Raw genomic sequence first — 20,000 nt, forward strand, 5'->3', positions numbered from 1 at the left:
CTGAAATAAAAACAGTCAAAATCATCCCCCTTCTAAAACTGCCATCCCTCCTTTCCATCCCTTGTGTCATTTTATCAATGAACGTGGTATTACTGCTATTTCAACATTTAGTTTTGCGCATATTGAGTAAAATACTGTGGGCGAGGGAAGGGGCACGCACACATGCAATGACATTTTTACCAAGTCACTGACGCTGAAGTTACTGACACTGAAGTCACTGACGCTGAAGTTACTGACACTGAAGTTACTGACACTGAAGTCACTGACACTGAAGTCACTGACACTGAAGTCACTGACGCTGTGGGGATGCAAACATTGTCCCCATATGATAAAATCCACCATCCCCCCTGATTTTCTTTTACAACTTGAGTACTGACTGTAGGTAGCAATTAAATAATAATAATAATAATAATAATAATAATCACTTTAATTTCTATAGCGCCTTTCAAAAAACCCAAGGACACTTTACAATTCTAAGGGAAATGATCAGACAGACAAAACAGAAAACAAACAAAGCAAAACTGAAACATTGACTAGGGGCCAAAGGCCTTGGTGAACAGATGTGTTTTGAGGGCTAATTTGAAGGAGTCCAGGGTAGGGGCGTTGCGGATAACTATGAGGAGGGAGTTCCAGAGAGTAGGTGCGGCCACGCTGAAGGCTCTGTCCCCAAAGGTCCGTAGGTTGGTGCGGGGGGTGGATAGCAGTCTGCGGACAGCAGGTTCCGGGAAGGGGTAATCACTCAAATCACTCAGAATGTGTGCCATGGATGTGGGCCATGTATTCTTTGTGATATTTATTGGAGTTACTCCAATCAAAAACACACTAATCATCACAAGTCAAACAGGGATAACGCGCCAAATGCTAAGTCATCTTTTTACCGAGTCCAGACATTGAGGTCAGCCGGACAGCCACAAAGGATCGGTGACCGACCAATGACCGACCGATGGGCTTTGGTGAAAATGGCCTCTATAAGCTGAGCTCTCTGGATCATTAGTAACCCACCAACAACAGCACAAGCTGTGCATGCTTTCCCCCCGTCCCACACTGTTCTCTGTGTCAACAGAGAACTGCACCAACAGTACCCGGTGCCACGTTGAGTGGGTAAGGGATTTCGATGACAGACATCCCTGTGGTCTCTGTGGGGCCGGGATTATCAGCAAACATAGCTCTGTTGTATTAGAGAGAGAGAGAGAGAGAGAGAGAGAGAGAGAGAGAGAGAGAGAGAGAGAGAGAGAGAGAGAGAGAGAAACAGAGAGAGAGAGAAACAGAGAGAAAGAGAGAGAGAGAGAGAGAGCTGTCAATGTGTTTTGACGTTAATGTTTGTTGCGTGTTTCAGTTCTCTATTTACACTTTGGGGACGCCATAATACCAGCTGGGATTGTGAAGATTGTAGTCTGTTGTCTGATGAATGGACTCAGTCCAGATGTTTCTAACTTTGATCCTTTGTGACCTAATTGGACATCTGTAGGCAGCACTACGCAGGAGGATGATGATGGACAGAGAGAGAGAGGGAGGGGGTGGAGAGAGTAAAGGCTAAAATAGGTCAAAAATAGAGTCCCAGTGCGGCATGCCGTGGCACCACACGCAAATCCATCCTATCCTCTCCGGCTCTGTGCGTCACACTGTTTACATGATGGTGCTGCAGTGCATGTTCTACGTAAATCTTAAGCCCTCAGCCACTTTACTACTGAACTATCTATTGTTACTAGTTGCACCACTATTGTATCCTGTCTTACCTGTACTAACTCACTTTTATCTTGTATTATGCCTACTGCCTTATTGTCTGCAAATTGTCCGGATACTGCTAACTATATCCCATCGTATTATTTTTGGTCACTTATGTCCTGTACTAAACTGTACGTTTTTTATCCTGAATTATGCCTCTTGCCTTATGTCTTGTGCTGCAATGTCAGGAACCAAAGTCTAAAAATGTTACTCTCTTACACTTGTGTAATGTGACGTAACAATAAACTTGAAACTTGAAACTTGAAACCTCATCAGAGAAACTATCCAACTCACTGTGTGTTCAACTGACTACAACAATACTGTACATCTGATATTCTGTGCGATAGTGAAGTTTTTTTTTTTTAATAATGTTCTACCATCACATCATTATACTGGCCTGGACAGTATCTAGTCTGTGTTTTACTGTAATTGCGCAGGTGTCAACACCAATTCTGATGATTGCAAGAATATATACTGTCATATAGTGGAGGCTGGTGGATGTAGAAATCAGAGGATGGGCTCATTGTAATGCATGGAATGGAATGTGTGAGGAATGGTATCAAACTCCTCATTCCATTCCATGCATTACATTGAGCCGTCCTCAGATTTCTACCTCCACCAGCCTCCACTGCTGTAGTGTATTCCTGAGTGTCTGAGAATCTTAAATAGCAGAATGACTGACATGGCTTTATATCATTTCAGGACCCCCGATTCCAGTTGGGGTGGATGTTCAGGTTGAAAGTCTCGACACGATCTCAGAAGTGGACATGGTAAGCAGGACATGGTTGTCTTGGTTACGTGTTAGTGGCGATGATCTTTTCTCCCCAAACTCCAGAAAAAAACGCTTTCCTCCCTGTTTTAATATGACAAGCCATCATATGAGGCTGGTGGTGGTAGAAATCAGAGGCCGGGCTCATTGTAATGCATGGAATCACATGTTACATGACACCCTTCCTTCCTTCCATGTATTACATTGAGCCCATCCTCCGATTTCTACCTCCACCAGCCTCCCCTGATATCCAGAACAAGTCAATTGAGCGCATCAATGGTTTTTTATATATGATCCCGGTGGGATTTGAACCCACAACCTTGTGTTCCAGGACTTCACCATGACCCTCTACATCAGGCACTACTGGAAAGACGAGCGCCTGTCCTTCCCCAGCACCAACAACCAGAGCATGACCTTCGACAGTCGCCTGGTGAAGAAGATCTGGGTTCCTGACATGTTCTTTGTCCACTCCAAGAGGTCCTTCATCCATGACACCACCACGGACAATGTCATGTTGAGGGTCTACCCCGACGGCAACGTCCTCTACAGCCTCAGGTAACGTCCTCTACAACCTTAGGTAACCTCCTCTACAACCTCAGGTAACCTCCTCTACAACCTCAGGTAACCTCCGCTACAACCTCAGGTAACCTTCTCTACAACCTCAGGTAACCTCCTCTACAACCTCAGGTAACCTCCGCTACAACCTCAGGTAACATTCTCAACAACCTCAGGTAACCTCCTCTACAACCTCAGGTAACCTCCTCTACAACCTCAGGTAACCTCCTCTACAACCTCAGGTAACCTCCTCTACAACCTCAGGTAACCTCCTCTACAACCTCAGGTAACCTCCTCTACAACCTCAGGTAACGTCTGAGGACTTTAGTATTCAAAGTGTGGACTTTAGTATTCAAAGTGTGGACTTTAGTATTCAAAGTGTGGACTTTAGTATTCAAAGTGTGGACTTTAGTATTCAAAGTGTGGACTTAAGTATTCAAAGTGTGGACTTTAGTATTCAAAGTGTGGACTTTTGTATTCAAAGTGTGGACTTTAGTATTCAAAGTGTGGACTTTTGTATTCAAAGTGTGGACTTTAGTATTCAAAGTGTGGACTTTTGTATTCAGAAGTGTGGACTTTTGTATTCAGTAGTGTGGACTTTTGTATTCAGAAGTGTGGACTTTTGTATTCAGTAGTGTGGACTTTTATATTCAAAGTGTGGACTTTTGTATTCAGAAGTGTGGACTTCTGTATTTCCACATATGGTTTTGTAATGGAATGGACAGGGGTAAGAGTGGTGGAGGAAACCAATGCTTTGCTCATAAATACATATGGTACATATGTGGAGAAATGTACAAGTGCACACTTCGTTCTCCCTTCAGCACCTCCCCCCTCCACCGTCTCTCTCCACAGCCCTCTGTGGCTCTCTGGCATGGAAGACTAACTCTCTTAATTTCCTTTGGCAGTGACATGTTTTTTCATTAACTTGAATGTAATCCCTGTCTCAGTCCCTAATGAGAACCCACTGCAAGTTCAATGATTGAAATGTTTGTTGTTTAATTTATTGGATATTCAAGTGAGCTCATTTTTACAGCTACCCTTGTACACTGAAAGGGAATCAAACTGAACTCAAATGGCTGGATTCCTGAACACAGATTAAGCCTAATCCTTAACTGGAATGTATTTTCGAAAATGGTATTGGATCCGGAACTAGACTTAATCTGCGCCCGGGAAACCAGCCCAAAGTGAATCACAGTAGAACCATAAGTGTCCGTTTCGGACTCTGAACTCCGGCCAGACAGAACTGATCCCTGATTTCCCTTGTTGTTTCTCCAGAGTCACAGTCACGGCCATGTGCAACATGGACCTCAGTCGCTTCCCGCTGGACACACAGACCTGCTCGCTGGAGATAGAGAGCTGTGAGTCCTTCTCAACCTAGAACTCAGGGAGAGGAGAGGGGAGGAGAGCGAAGGGCAGGGCAGGACAGGAGAGGACAGGACAGGAAGGGGACAGGATGGGACAGAACAGGACAGGACAGGACAGGACAGGACAGGACAGGACAGGACAGGACAGGACAGGAAGGGGACAGGAAGGGGACAGGATGGGACAGGACTGGACAGGACAGGACAGGACAAGACAGGACAGGACAGCACAGGACAGGACAGGACAGGACAGGAAGGGGACAGGAAGGGGACAGGATGGGACAGGACAGGACAGGACAGGAAGGGGACAGGATGGGACAGGACAGGACAGGACTGGAACCACATTCCAAAACCACACTTGAACAACCATACAACTTACTACCACATTAAACAGTATCACAATATCTGATCATATTTTATAAAGGACCCCAATGAAAATAAGTCAGTAGAATTTATTGTGTTTTTTAATCCTCGATGCTTTAAAAAAAAATCTATATGTATTTTAAATCTGTCGAATGAACACATAAATAAATTAATTCAAATCGTGTTGATTGATGATAAGATATTGATCGGTGTTTCTTGAACGTTCTCTCCGCAGACGCATACACAGACGATGATCTGATGCTCTACTGGAAGAAAGGCAACGATTCCCTGAACACGGACGAGAGGATATCTCTGTCTCAGTTCCTGATCCAGAAGTTCCACACCACCACCAAGCTAGCGTTCTACAGCAGCACGGGTACAGCAGGCCTGACCGCCATCTCTCTACAGCTGCACTGTGTCACACAGATTAATGGATAGATTACGGAAACGCATTACAATATTACACAATCGTAACACATTTAGATAGAACACAATAGCAACAAAATAAAGTGACAACTGAATAATAATAAAAGAAGATAGAAGAAAATATAAAAAATACAAAAGCCATAAAAATAGACATCTGAAAGAAACATCATAGTGTCAATACTCCAGGATGAATTAACATGAATTAACATCCCCCAGGCTGACTCTCTCTCCCTCTCTCTCTCTCTCAATTTATGTAACACTTGTGTCACATATGTGTCTGCCCGTTTGCACTGAGGACACTAATGTCACACATTTCAGAAACATGTTGAGTGAAAACTTGCAACATTGTTATTGAGTATTACACTATGAGGTTAGAAAATGTGAGAAATTGATTGCATCTGTTTATGATACACAAAAAGCATAGAACCTTTTTGGGTTAGATGTCGACCCCCTTTGGTTCCACATAGAACCCTTTTCACAGAAGGTTCTAAATGGAACCCAAAATAGTTCTAAATGGAACACAAAATCGTTAAAATGGAGCCCGTTTTTGGGCTCTTAAAAAGGAGACAATTTGCCTCCTATGGAGACAAATAAAGAACCCTTTCAGAACTCATTTTTTTCTACGAAGTTTCTTAATCCTTCCTGATAGGCTGGTCCAGCCGTTTGTTTATGACAGCTATGGTCTGGTCTGTTCCTCTTCCTATTGGCTGGTAGAGCCGTCTGTTTATGATAGGTATAGTCTTTTCCTCTTTCTATTGGCTGGTCCAGCTGTCTGTTTCTGACATCTATGGTCTGTTCCTCTTCCTATTGGCTAGTACAACCGTCTGTTTATGACATCTACGGTCTGCTCCTTCCTGATAGGCTGGTACAACCATCTGTTTGTGACATCTATGGTGTGCTCCGTCCTGATAGGCTGTTACAGCCATCTGTTTATGACATCTATGGTCTGCTCCTTCCTAATAGGCTGGTACAACCGTCTGTACATCCACTTCACGCTGCGACGGCACATCTTCTTCTTCCTGCTGCAGACCTACTTCCCTGCCACCCTGATGGTCATGCTGTCCTGGGTGTCCTTCTGGATCGACCGCCGGGCCGTTCCTGCTAGGGTTCCTCTAGGTAGGAGAGGGTTCCACTAGGGTTCCGCTAGGTAGGACAGGGTTCCACTAGGGTTCCTCTAGGGTTCATCTAGGTAGGACAGGGTTCCTCTAGGGTTCCGCTAGGTAGGACAGGGTTCCACTAGGGTTCCTCTAGGTAGGAGAGGGTTCTTCTAGGGTTCCGCTAGGTAGGACAGGGTTCCTCTGGGTAGGACAGGGTTCCTCTGGGTAGGACAGGGTTCCTCTGGGTAGGACAGGGTTCCTCTGGGTAGGACAGGGTTCCTCTGGGTAGGACAGGGTTCCTCTGGGGTTCCTCTAGGTAGGTCAGGGTTCCTCTGGGGTTCCTCTAGGTAGGACAGGGTTCCACTAGGGTTCCTCTAGGTAGGTCAGGGTTCCTCTGGGGTTCCTCTAGGTAGGACAGGGTTCCTCTGGGGTTCCTCTAGGTAGGACAGGGTTCCTCTGGGGTTCCTCTAGGTAGGACAGGGTTCCACTAGGGTTCCTCTAGGGTTCATCTAGGTAGGAGAGGGTTCCTCTGGGGTTCCTCTGGGTAGGTCAGGGTTCCTCTGGGTAGGACAGGGTTCCTCTGGGGTTCCTCTGGGTAGGTCAGGGTTCCTCTGGGGTTCCTCTGGGTAGGACAGGGTTCCTCTGGGTAGGACAGGGTTCCTCTAGGTAGGACAGGGTTCCTCTAGGTAGGACAGGGTTCCTCTAGGTAGGTCAGGGTTCCTCTGGGGTTCCTCTAGGTAGGTCAGGGTTCCTCTGGGGTTCCTCTAGGTAGGACAGGGTTCCACTAGGGTTCCTCTAGGTAGGACAGGGTTCCTCTAGGGTTCCTCTAGGTAGGACAGGGTTCCTCTGGGTAGGTCAGGGTTCCTCTGGGTAGGTCAGGGTTCCTCTGGGGTTCCTCTAGGTAGGACAGGGTTCCTCTAGGGTTCCTCTAGGTAGGACAGGGTTCCTCTGGGTAGGTCAGGGTTCCTCTGGGGTTCCTCTAGGTAGGACAGGGTTCCTCTAGGTAGGACAGGGTTCCTCTGGGGTTCCTCTAGGTAGGACAGGGTTCCTCTAGGTAGGACAGGGTTCCTCTAGGTAGGACAGGGCTCCTCTAGGTAGGACAGGGTTCCTCTAGGTAGGACAGGGTTCCTCTAGGTAGGACAGGGTTCCTCTAGGTAGGACAGGGTTCCACTAGGGTTCCTCTAGGTAGGACAGGGTTCCTCCAGGGTTCCTCTAGGTAGGACAGGGTTCCTCTGGGTAGGTCAGGGTTCCTCTGGGGTTCCTCTAGGTAGGACAGGGTTCCTCTGGGGTTCCTCTAGGTAGGACAGGGTTCCTCTAGGTAGGACAGGGTTCCACTAGGGTTCCTCTAGGTAGGACAGGGTTCCTCCAGGGTTCCTCTAGGTAGGACAGGGTTCCTCTGGGTAGGTCAGGGTTCCTCTGGGGTTCCTCTAGGTAGGTCAGGGTTCCTCTGGGGTTCCTCTAGGTAGGACAGGGTTCCTCTAGGGTTCCTCTAGGTAGGACAGGGTTCCACTAGGGTTCCTCTAGGTAGGTCAGGGTTCTTCTGGGGTTCCTCTAGGTAGGACAGGGTTCCTCTAGGTAGGTCAGGGTTCCTCTGGGTAGGTCAGGGTTCCTCTGGGTAGGACAGGGTTCCTCTGGGTAGGTCAGGGTTCCTCTGGGTAGGACAGGGTTCCTCTGGGTAGGACAGGGTTCCTCTGGGTAGGACAGGGTTCCTCTAGGTAGGACAGGGTTCCTCTGGGTAGGACAGGGTTCCTCTGGGGTTCCTCTGGGTAGGACAGGGTTCCTCTAGGTAGGACAGGGTTCCACTGGGGTTCCTCTGGGTAGGACAGGGTTCCTCTGGGGTTCCTCTAGGTAGGACAGGGTTCCTCTAGGTAGGACAGGGTTCCTCTAGGTAGGACAGGGTTCCTCTAGGTAGGACAGGGTTCCTCTGGGTAGGACAGGGTTCCTCTGGGTAGGACAGGGTTCCTCTAGGTAGGACAGGGTTCCTCTGGGTAGGACAGGGTTCCTCTGGGGTTCCTCTGGGTAGGACAGGGTTCCTCTAGGTAGGACAGGGTTCCACTGGGGTTCCTCTGGGTAGGACAGGGTTCCTCTGGGGTTCCTCTAGGTAGGACAGGGTTCCTCTAGGTAGGACAGGGTTCCTCTAGGTAGGACAGGGTTCCTCTAGGTAGGACAGGGTTCCTCTGGGTAGGACAGGGTTCCTCTGGGTAGGACAGGGTTCCTCTAGGTAGGACAGGGTTCCTCTGGGTAGGACAGGGTTCCTCTGGGGTTCCTCTAGGTAGGAGACAGGGGAGGCTGGTGGAGGTAGAAATCTGAGGATGGGCTCATTGTAATGCATGGAACAAAATGTGTTTGATACCATTCCTCACTCCGTCCCATGCATTACAATGAGCCTGTCGTCCCAATTTCTACCTCCACCAGCCTCCTCTCCTACAGTACCTACGGTTCCTCCCTGATGGCTGTCTGTCTGTGTGTCTGTCTGTCTGTGTGTCTGCCTGTCTGTCTGTCTGCCTGCCTGTCTGTCTCTCTGTCTGCCTGTCTGCCTGCCTGTCTGTCTGCCTGTCTGTCTGTCTGTCTGTCTGTCTGTGCCCAGGCATCACCACGGTGCTCACCATGTCCACCATCATCACGGGCGTCAACGCGTCCATGCCCCGGGTCTCCTACATCAAGGCTGTGGACATCTACCTGTGGGTCAGTTTTGTGTTCGTCTTCCTGTCCGTGATCGAGTACGCCGCAGTCAACTACCTCTCCACCGTACAGGAGCGGAAAGAGAGGAAACTGAGAGATAGGGTAAGATTGGTTTCATCTTCTCTTTTCTTTTTTCTTTTTTTTTCATCTAATCATTACCTGCTTGTCATTGACTGTGTGCTTTATTGCTTTGTAACTGTAGGTTGATAGCCAAGTTGTGCATATTCAGAGTTTTGTTTGACAAAGTTATAATTCATTAAGTGCGAGCACTTTTCAATACTCATTTACAAACCACAAGTCACACTACCATGTTAAACAGTACCACTGTACCAGGGGAGGCTGGTGGAGGTAGAAATCGGAGGACGGACTCATTGTACTGCAGGAATGGAAATGAGGAATCAAACATGTGTGATTCCATGCATTACAACAAGCCCATCCTCAGATTTCTACCTCCATTCTCCCTCTCCATTCCTGCACCATTCCTGTCCTCCGATTTCTACCTCCACCAGCCTCCCCTGAACCACGGCTCTTAAGGGGATATCTGATCATAGTATAGATGACTACAAGTCCCGGGGTCATCTAACCATCAGCTGTGCAGTCTGCTGTTATTTATTTTTAGGGCTGCATCTGGTGCACCATTTTGCTCGCATACTAATTTCCCCAGTTGACGAATGCAGTGAATGTAGTGCCATATGGAGCTGAACCATATAGCCTGAGGAGGGATATTTTAAACTCGCACAACCCCACCAAAGCTTCTCTCATCACGACACGCTCTGCCGTTGAGACTACTTCATCTACTGCAGCCTGTCAGGCTTGCTCTTCAACTAAACTTTTTTAGTCTTTTCTTTTCTTTTCACGACCCCCCTCCACCCGTCTCCCCAAACTCCTTCCCCACCCCTCCACCCATCTCTCCCCTTCACCCCTCTCTCCACACTCCCCCCCCTCTCCTTCAACCCACCCCTGCACTCGTCTACCCCCTCTCCCCTCCACCCTTCCCTCCCTCCACACCCCACCCCTGCACCCGTCTCCCCCCTCTCCCTTCCCCCCTTCTCTCACCCGTCTCTCCACCCTCCTCCCTCTCCCTCTGCAGATGCCGTGCACCTGTGGCATCGGTAACCCCGAAGAGATGATGTGTGACCCCCAGATCACCGGCTACACCAGCAACATGGAGGGGTACGGGATGCCGGAGAACGGGGGGGGCCGGGACGGCCACAGGATGCTGGCCCAGGTGGCCCTGGGGGACCCCCAGATCTCGTGCCAGCTGAAGAACACCCGGCCTTACGTCAACATCTGGATAGACACCCACGCCATAGACAAATACTCACGGGTCATCTTCCCCGGCTCCTACGCCCTCTTCAACATCATCTACTGGTCCATCTACTCATAGCCCCCCCCTGCCGCCACCTGGTGGTGGGAGGACACAGTCCACTGTCCACCGCACCCACGCCCTCCCTGCCCAGCATAAAGGGAGTTTCAATAATCAGGATCTTTGTGGCTATGGGAGAGGACGGACACTGTGCACTGTCCGCCGACACACCCACCTCTGCTGAGAGCAACCGGACTCCACTAGCAGGGAACCGTGGGGCTGGCCATGGAGAGAGAAGACGTGCTTCTTATTTTTGTCTTTGAGCGTATCGAGAGAGAAAGGGAGAGATAGGGAGAGACATGGAGAATGAGAGAGAGAAAAAGACAGGGAGAGAGAGAGAGACTGAGATACTGCTCATAAAATGCAAGGTGAACATTGCCTTCTGGACCCAGCCTCTTAATGGACCTGTTTAAATACTGTACTGTATGTTCTTTTCAATGTGTGTTCAAGAAAAGAAGTCATACATGGACTTGTCGTTCATTTCCACTGGGATATGTGGGATCTGTTTGTAAATAATAGGGCTTTGGATCGTGAAACGTTTGCAGAGGGACAATCTCTACCTGACCTGAAGGTAGATTCAGGTGTGAGGTGTCTATCCATTGCTGGGAAGTGTGAGGTATATATTGGCTTACATCATATAGGACCTCTCTGTTATAATGGAAATGAAACTAAATATCTGTGCCAGATATACATCATAGACAGGATAGGCCGCACCAGCAAGTCTAGTTGTATAATGTAGCTGTTGTTGTAAGTAAGATTTATGGAAGCTATCTAAGACCGTTGTAGGATATAGGGAGGGAGTAGTAGTGGCCTAGTGAGTTGGACTGGTGATCATGAGTTCAAATCCCTCCTGGGAATACCACCACCACTAGTGTGCCCTTGAGTAAGGCACTTAGCCCTAAATTACTCCAGGGAGACTGTCCCTGTAATCTCTAATTATAAATCGCTTCAGATAAAAGCGTCTGCTAAATGGTTAAAATGTAAAATGTAAAAAATTATTCCCCCAATCCCCTCCTAAAATCTAACACCTGATTGTCAGGTAATATCGTCATGATTTCTTTCTTTTTTTTGTATTTGCAGTTCTGTACTGTAGTAAACTGTATACCCATGACGTAGATGATACTAAATCTGTTGCTTCTGCTATTTATATACATGCAATTAACAACTATTTATTTGCTGTCGAGAAACACTTTCTGTTACATGTACACAGATGGCACTGAGGGTTTGACCTAATAAGACACAACACACAACAGATGTTATTCAAGTTCTAAAGTTTAATCAAATGCAAACAGATTACATAAACTCAACTTCTTTCTCCACACAATTCACTTTTTATACTTTTGAAGCTTATACTTTTAAACGTATATCCTGTAGTAGTGGGGCCTTGAGATTCACTGTATTAGCTGTTAGCCTTTAGCATTGTATTTTTTAAATCTATGTAGCATATATATAAAATAATATTTTGATACTGTTAATAAATTATCTGGTAGATAGCCTCTTCAGGATGATCTTACAGTACTGTGAGAATCACAACTCTAAGCACGCGTCTATATGAGTGTCATCACTCAACACAGCTATGTTATGATTGGTTATTATAAATAAATGTTATGTTTTCTGAGAAAGAGAGAACAATTTATTGTATCTGAACAAGTGTTTCAAGTTACTGCAAGGGATTAAACAAGAGGATCAGTCTAAATACAAAATCAATATATTACTGTTTATATTACGCAATGTGCAATAGTGCTTACTGAATTGTTTTAACAAATAGGTCATCCTATTGAATTATCAGTATATACTCATCAATCAAATACACTGCTATTATCAGTCAAACTACAGTACCACTGTATCAGTCATATATGGAAAAACCAAACCAAGAATGTCAGTTTTTAAGACAGCTTCTGAAGGCGGCTTCTGATTGGAGGTCATTTGTCACACTTCCTCATCATGATCATGGTCTGTTTACGTGTCACTGCCGCTGCCCTTCAGCCCTGCCTCCTGTTTCAGCCCCGCCCCCTGTTTCAGCCCCGCCTCCTGTTTCAGACCCGCCTCCTGTTTCAGCCCCGCCTCCTGTTTCAGACCTGCCTCCTGTTTCAGCCCTGCCTCCTGTTTCAGCTCCGCCCCCTGCTTCAGCCCCGCCTCCTCTTTCAGCCCCGCCTCCTCTTCCAGCCCCGCCCCCTGTTTCAGCCTGGCTTCAGTGAAGTCCTTTCTGACGCTCCGCAGCACCTCAGGGCAGCACAGCACGTCCACAGCTGTCATGGCCAGGGCCTTGGCCGTCCGCAGGGCGAAGAACTGGGCCTTCTGCGCACCTGGAGGAGCCGGAGGAGGAGGAGCCAGAGGAGGAGTAGGAGGAGGATGTAGAGGGATTGGGGGCAGGGGTGCAGAAAATACCACATTCCAAACAGTTCATTTGACGGTGGATTGGCAAATTAAACTTTGTTTGCTTGTTACTAAGATTATATTAAGATTCTACTTTATTGTCATTGAACAGAGCGCAAGTACTGAGACAACTAAATGTAGTTGGGCACACGCAGGCTAAAAAAAAGAACGCCCTCTAGTGATCTCTGTGTAAATAGCAGATTTACATTCTAAAAAGGGGGTCTATTTGACCCCCAAGGCAGCTATATTAGTAGGTAAAATAGACACGGCTGTTGTAGTGTTAAGTGCCTACCTGCAGCAGTGGTGTACTCCTCCGTGTGGTTCAGGGCCTCAGAGCCGATGTAGAAGAACGGGTGAATCCCAGGGACGACAAGGGACACGTTCCCGAAGTCGGTGGAACCTGCCACGACAAAGACAATACCCAATCAATCAATCAATCGATCGATTAATTATTTGAAAACTCCCTATTTGCAATACGCATCACTGACTGTATTACTACTCTCTTTCACTTCACTCCAGAAACACTTTCCTCCTCACCAGAGAAGTTCTTGGGCATGTCTTCAAAGTGAACGCCCAGAGCCCTGCCGTTCTCTTCATAGAGGCGTGCCAGGGTGGCGTTGGGCAGGATGTTGGAGTAGGCGTGGTTCGGATAGATTATCTCCACCTATCCCCACCAGAGAGAGAGAGAGAGAGGAGAGGAAACAGCATTCTATTGAGTCACAGAAGCACCAGAACACACTGTACCTAACCTAGTGTTCTATTCATGGCCGGAACATGGCAAGAGGAAACCGCAAACAAAAACACAACTATTTAGAGCATCAGAGCCGCAGGTAGCCTTGAGGTCAGAGAGGCCAGCCAGCAATCGATAGGTCGCCGGTTCGAACCGCACCCCAGGAAGGGACGTATCGATATGATATGATTTGATTGGCAAATCAAAAAGAACGTTAGTTAGTTTTGTTTGTTTGTTTGCTAGCTTGCTTGCTTACTTGGCAACCGGTTGCCATGGCGGCTGACCTGAAGCAGGCCTCGGCCTTGGCTTGGAGGAGGGCCAGGTCGCAGGCCAGCGGCGTCCGCAGGTAGAACTCCAGCTCTGTGTAGGCTGGGATGATGTTGGGCTTCACCCCTCCATGTTTGATGATGCCTGGGACAGACCACACACAGGTGAACCCACAGAACAGGTGATGAATAGATGGAATAGCACAGAAAATAAAAGAATAGAATGGAATAGAATAGAATAGAATAGAATGGAATAGAATAGATGAAATAGAATAGAATGGAATCGAAAATAATATAATCCAAAACAACTAAGTGAATCATCTATCCATCAGTCATAGCAAGAAGAAGTAATGTATGCTAGGGCCAGGGGCCATTGGCAGTCACAATGCTAGAAGAAGGAAGAAGTATGGGTAGATTGAGTAGATTGGAGTGGAATCAAATAGAATAGAAGGAAAATAGACTGAACAGACCAGAATGGAACTGAATAGTCGACCGTCCTCCTAGAAGGAAGTTCTTCCCACATTCAGATAGATAGACAGATGATCACACAACACAACACTACAACACAACACACTACAACACAACACTACAACACAGTGGACCATGGACCCTGGACACTCAACAGACCAGGTCCAGATCTCCAGAAGAAAAATATAAAATAATAACACTTCCTTCTTCTAGCATTGTAACTGCCAATGGCCCCTGGTTTTGGCATAGATGACTATTTCTTATGATGACTGATGGGATAGTCTAGAGTCGATTCACCTACTTAGACAAATGTATTTATTGTAAGTCGCTTTGGATCAAGGCGACTACTAAATGCCAGAAATGTAACAGTGTAGAGCTCTCCTTCCTCACCGTGCAGTCTCCAGTCAGGCCTCAGCTGCTGCCTGAGGACAGAGAGGTTGGTGTAGGCCAGCACGGCAGCGTCCAGGGCGTTCACGCCCTCCCACGGGTAGGCCGCAGCGTGGGAGGCCCTGCCATGGTACTTCACCGTCACACTGGGGGAGAAAAACCAAGATGGACGCTTCATCATCAGGACACCAGAGGTTTCAAAAAACATACATGAATGAATGAATGAATGAATCTTTATTTCGAACATGATTAAAAAAAGAAAAAAAAGAATAAATAATAACGAAAAGTACAGGTATCACTGTTCGCAAGGGAGTAGGATGAAGCCTAAGCTTATCATGTCCTACCCCTATCCGTCACTTCCAAGTGAGAGCAATAATACTTAAATGATATAATCCATTAATTAGTCCATAAATTACAGTATCCACAGTACTAATAATTTCCCCTTCTTAATATTGAAACAACACAAAATAAATCAATAACAAACATCGGTATCCGCAATGTAATACAAAAGAAAAAGACAGAATGATCCGGTTTACATTTTACATTTTACATCAGCGCTTTGAGTTGCATTTCATGTACGAAAGGCGCTATATAAATAAAGCTTTACTTACTTACTTACTTTAGCTATTCAGCAGACGCTTTTATCGAACAATTAGAGATTACAGGGACAGTCTCTCCCTGAAGTAATTTAGGGCTAAGTGCCTTACTCAAAGGCGCACCAGCGGTGGTGTTCCTAGGTGGGATTTCAACTCATGACTCATCGACTCTGATCACCAGTCCAACTCACTATCCACCGTTTCTGTTTCTGCTATCCAGGATCAGATTGTGTCGACTGATTTCTATCTCTGTACTACTCAAAATGTGCCAGATAGATCTGATCCTGGATTGCAAAAAAAACAAACATCTGGATCATTCTGATCTAGATTAAACCGTTTTTTTTTATGCTGGGTTGAGGGGACGGTGGGATTACAGTGATGCTCATTTGGGGGGGACACAGATAGTTGACGTGGATTCCCTTCTACCCCCTAGCCACTTCTGCTCCATCTGAAACGACTGGAGGGATATGAAATAAGGGAGGCTGTTGGAGGAAAAGGGGTTAGGGATTCATTGTAAAAATAAAAAATAAAAATAAAAATTTGCTTACTTTCTTTATTACATTCTATTATACAACAGTTAGTTCCGACCAAATCATTTGATTGGACAAAAGGCATTCCATGAGTGCTGATATACAGTATGTATCACTCCGAAATGACCGTTAATACAAAGTAGCTAGCCTGCAGATGTTTGTGTTCAGGTTACTAGGCAACAGTCCAGTTGCGGAACTATTTTTTGTTGACGGAGCCAAAAGAATTGATTAAATAAACAAACAAATCATAATCTGTTGTCACTTATTACTGTTAACTAATAAATTGCGCTGTAGAACTATTGGATAAAAGCAATATCACACTTTAGGTCGTGCTGTTATGCCTGTGGCCTCATACCTACGACCGAATCACAGCCGTGCTGATATTCAGTATAACAGCACTCCCTCTCGTGTGATATTGCTTAATTGTTGTTGTTGTTGTTGTTGTTGTTGTTGTTGTGGATGATGTGGATGTGGATATTGAGAGCTGCCATTCAATTATGTACTTGCATTCAATGTAGCCTAATGACAAACCAGAAACAGAACTTGAAATAAACTGAACTTGATTTTGATATGAATCAAGTGTCTTACTCTTCCTTCTTCTAGCACGACGACTGCCAATGGCCCCTGGCCTGAGCATCTGTCCACTAGTCCTGCTATGACTAGTGGACAGATGATTCACTTACTTCAATCAAATGTATTGATTGTAAGTTAATCAAATGTATTGATTGTAAGTCGCTTTGGAATAAGGCGTCTGCTAAACGCCAAAAATGTCTTACTCTGTGATGGATATACAGGGCAGGAAGGCAGCGTCTTGCTGGGCAGGATGAGCCATGAAGACCAGGTCCATGCCCTGGAACGCCCCCGCCTGGAGCAGGTCCACCTTCCCCCCTCCCTCCTCCTCGGCTGGGGTCCCCAGCACAGTTATCTGACAGGAAACAGGTGAATAATATAATTACAACGCATGACTCATCAACCCCTAAAACAAGACTCCAGACAGCCCAAAATAAACTGGTTAGGCTTCTGCTAGGCCTCAACCCTAGGACACATCTAACCGCTGCTCATTTTTTGAGCCTTGATTGGCTACGAGTAGTTGACAGAGTGCAGCAGCTTGCACTGGGCCTGGTCTTCAAGATACGCTACACCACAAAGACACCCAAGTACCTGTCAACATACTTCCAAAAAGTGAACAACGTCCACACATACAACACCAGAGGAAGCTCCACGAACCACGTTCAACCGCGTTGCACCACAAACAAGGGGTTAAACTCGTTTGCAAACTATGCAGTAAAAATGTGGAACGCCCTTCCTATAATCTTAAAGGAGTGCAAAACACTGCCCACCTTCAAAACCACTCTCAAAAAACATTTACAGGAGGCTGCAATCCGTAACTGGACCCTCTAAATCAAAAATCAGATTAAAAGACCCGAACTACCCACTGTACATACTTTGTGTTTTGTCCCCCGCCCCCACCTGTGGTGTATGTCCCCACCTGTCCTACCCGCTGTACATACCTTATGTTTTGTTGTATTGTTCTTCCCATGATGGATGTGTGTTTATCTTGTAGATAGTAATAGTTATTTGTCTGTATTATCTTGTAGATAGTACTAGCTTTTTTGTCTGTCTTACATGTAACGATGAATTGAGAATCAAGGACCCCAATTGAAATAAGCCAGTGGCTTTCTTGGGTTTTTATCCTGTTAGTTGACCTTGTATGTAATATGTACTTTCATGTACCTACTTCTGCAAATCTTCTAATAAAGTTTTCAATCAATCAATCAAAATTGATAACACAATAAATGAAGAGCAATCAATAATGGGTTTTGTTGGGGTTTATCTTATAGCCTGCATTTCATAAATATAACAACAACAGTACAGAACTGCATTGGTCTTTACTGTTGTTGTTCTATTTATGAAATGTAGGGGAAGTGTTCTCAGTAGACCATTCAGTGGTATATTGCCTGACTGTAGGCCTGTTGTATTGTAAACTGTAGATCTGTTGTATTGTAGACTGCGCTACCGTTTTTACCTGTGCACGGAAGGGACAACCTGCTTGGCTTTCTAAAGCACCTTTGAGCCCCAGTGCTGCGGCCACGCCGACCTCGGCGATGAGGTTGTGTCCACATGCGTGGCCGATACCTGGCAACGCGTCGTACTCGCATAGAAAGCCCACATGCAGAACCCTGTCAGTGTCCTGGCCCCCGGCCCCCCTGTCAGTGTCCTGGCCCCCGGACGGACCCCACGTGGCTCGAAACGCGGTTGCCAGATTGTACTGACTCTCGACGCTCCAGCCGTGGTCGTCAGAGAAAAAGTGGACGAGTGTGTCGTGTGACTTCTTCTCTTCATACGCGAGTTCAGGACATTTCCATATGTCTCGACTTAACGCGAACAGCTTGTCTCGATTGTTGTCTATGCACAGTTGGATGTCTTGTTTCAATTGCCCGCGTTCATCACGAGATTTGATGCCTTGTGCCATAGCAATTGAACAAGCACGAAAATTAGAACGGAGATTTCCCAGTCCAGCCTAGCCGAATAACAAATAACTAGGACAGAGGTGTCTTGTCGCCACCTACTGGCCGGAGTAGTCTAATGTTGTTGTAATAGAAGCCCATAGAATAATAGATTATCATTTTTACCATTTGAAGATTTTCAAAACCATCCTCCTTAAATAAAAAAATACATTAAATAAGTTCTATACAGTGCCTACATATATGTTTGCATCTGTCTCAAGCTCAGTGATTATTTGAATAGTTTCATTATAATGTAAAAAGAACATTTAATGTCAAATGTCAAGGCAAGGCTAGGCATATTTATTTGTATAGCACATTTCATACAACTGGAACAATTCAAGTGTTTTACATATAGCATTAAAAAAATACATCAAGAGGAGAATAGTAAACAGATTTTTTTTAAAAACAGAAGAGAAGTATGTTTAACATAGTCCCCACTACTTTCATAATGTAAGGTATTCTAATAGAATGAAAACCATCCAAACCATGTCTGTCTCTTTCCCTGCCATAACACTAGAGGGAACCAAAGTATAGTGATACATTCAAGTGAATGCAACAAGCCCCACTGCACTTAAAAGTCCTATTAAGGATTAAGGATTTTGCTACATTTCTCTCAACATCTATTATATAAAAAAGATAATACCTCTATTTAAATTTCAATCTGTGTGGAATTAAAAGCATGCAAGGAATAAGTGATCCCTTTGTTGATGGTCTTTCATGGCTACTGTGTGTGAGTGTGTGTGTGTGTGTGTGTGTGTGTGTGTGTGTGTGTGTGTGTGTGTGTGTGTGTCTTTCATGCCTACTTGGATAAAAGCACTCAGGCAGCAAACAATGAGGTAGATCTGAGATCTGAGCCAGTGGAACAAGCTCAATTAGTGCCAAAAGAATGAAAAGAATGAAGACAAGGCCTTACAGCTGACACAGTGTGTCTGTGTCTGTGTGTGTGTGTGTGTGTGTGTGTGTGTGTGTGTGTGTGTGTGTGTGTGTGTGTGCGATAGGTGAGTGGGTGTGTGTGAGAGAGAGCGAACGAGACAGAGAGAGAGAGAGAGAGAGGGAGAAAGTGTGTGTGTGGGTGTGTGTGTGTGCGTCTGTGTCTGCGTGTCTGTATGTCTGTGTGCGTGTGTGCATGTCTGTTTATCTCTGTTTATCTGTGTGTGTGTGTGTGTGTGTGTCTGTGTGTCCATGTGTCTGTGTGTCTGTCCGTGTGTGTGTATGCCTGTCTGTGTTTGTGAGGTTAATTGGGGTCATTGTCAGTCACAGGAGGAGGTGTGTTGAACATGGCACAGCAGCTTGTCACGAGGTGCCTCCTCTGACATGGCCTGTCACTCAGCAGGAGCTACGCTACGCCACGGGGGTGCCATCCTCCATTGTGTGTCAATTACGTGATGAGGGTGGAACACACCCGTTGTGTTTATGGATTCCTTTAAGGGGTAGATTTGATAGAGAATTAGGTGTGCATCATTTCTAGTCCCCTTTTCTTCCCCCGCCTCTACCAACCTTCCTCTAATTGGAGGACATGAAAAGAAAATAACTGCCACAATTCTTCTCGGTGCACAGCTATTCACATGGCAAGGTACATACAGAATCCACACACATTGATTGATTGATTGAAAACTTTATTAGAAGATTTGCAGAAGTAGGTACATGAAAGTACATATTACATACAAGGTCAACTAACAGGATAAAAACCCAAGAAAGCCACTGGCTTATTTCAATTGGGGTCCTTGATTGGACACACTCACAGACACACACACACACACACACACACACACACACACACACACACACACACACAC

General features: G+C 46.0%; 2 protein-coding genes across 2 annotated transcripts in view; one reads left to right on the forward strand and one right to left on the reverse strand.

Moving 5' to 3' along the window:
• The window catches only part of LOC308175955 (gamma-aminobutyric acid receptor subunit rho-1-like), a gene marked incomplete at both ends in the record, with an annotated part of 18,331 nt that extends 7,966 nt beyond the window's left edge, over window positions 1–10,365 (forward strand). Inside the window, 7 exons of the mRNA XM_080550531.1 lie at window positions 2,428–2,495; window positions 2,826–3,049; window positions 4,325–4,407; window positions 5,009–5,149; window positions 6,163–6,315; window positions 8,884–9,080; window positions 10,069–10,365. Coding sequence (XP_080406657.1) covers window positions 2,428–2,495; window positions 2,826–3,049; window positions 4,325–4,407; window positions 5,009–5,149; window positions 6,163–6,315; window positions 8,884–9,080; window positions 10,069–10,365 — 1,163 coding nt within the window. The remainder of the gene's footprint in view (window positions 1–2,427; window positions 2,496–2,825; window positions 3,050–4,324; window positions 4,408–5,008; window positions 5,150–6,162; window positions 6,316–8,883; window positions 9,081–10,068) is intronic.
• A 1,938-nt stretch (window positions 10,366–12,303) lies between these two features.
• Window positions 12,304–18,170, reverse strand: LOC308173420 (peptidase M20 domain-containing protein 2-like; the record flags this gene model as incomplete). The annotated part of the gene is made up of 7 exons (XM_080548454.1): window positions 12,304–12,650; window positions 13,013–13,120; window positions 13,258–13,384; window positions 13,707–13,861; window positions 14,575–14,717; window positions 16,474–16,622; window positions 17,724–18,170. 7 exons carry the CDS (start codon window positions 18,168–18,170, stop codon window positions 12,304–12,306), a joined length of 1,476 nt encoding a protein of 491 aa, XP_080404580.1.
• Between the last annotated feature and the right edge of the window lie 1,830 nt (window positions 18,171–20,000).

The sequence above is a fragment of the Nansenia antarctica genome (assembly GCF_963989245.1).
Source record: "Nansenia antarctica genome assembly, chromosome: 1".
Taxonomy (NCBI): Eukaryota; Metazoa; Chordata; class Actinopteri; order Argentiniformes; family Microstomatidae; genus Nansenia; species Nansenia antarctica.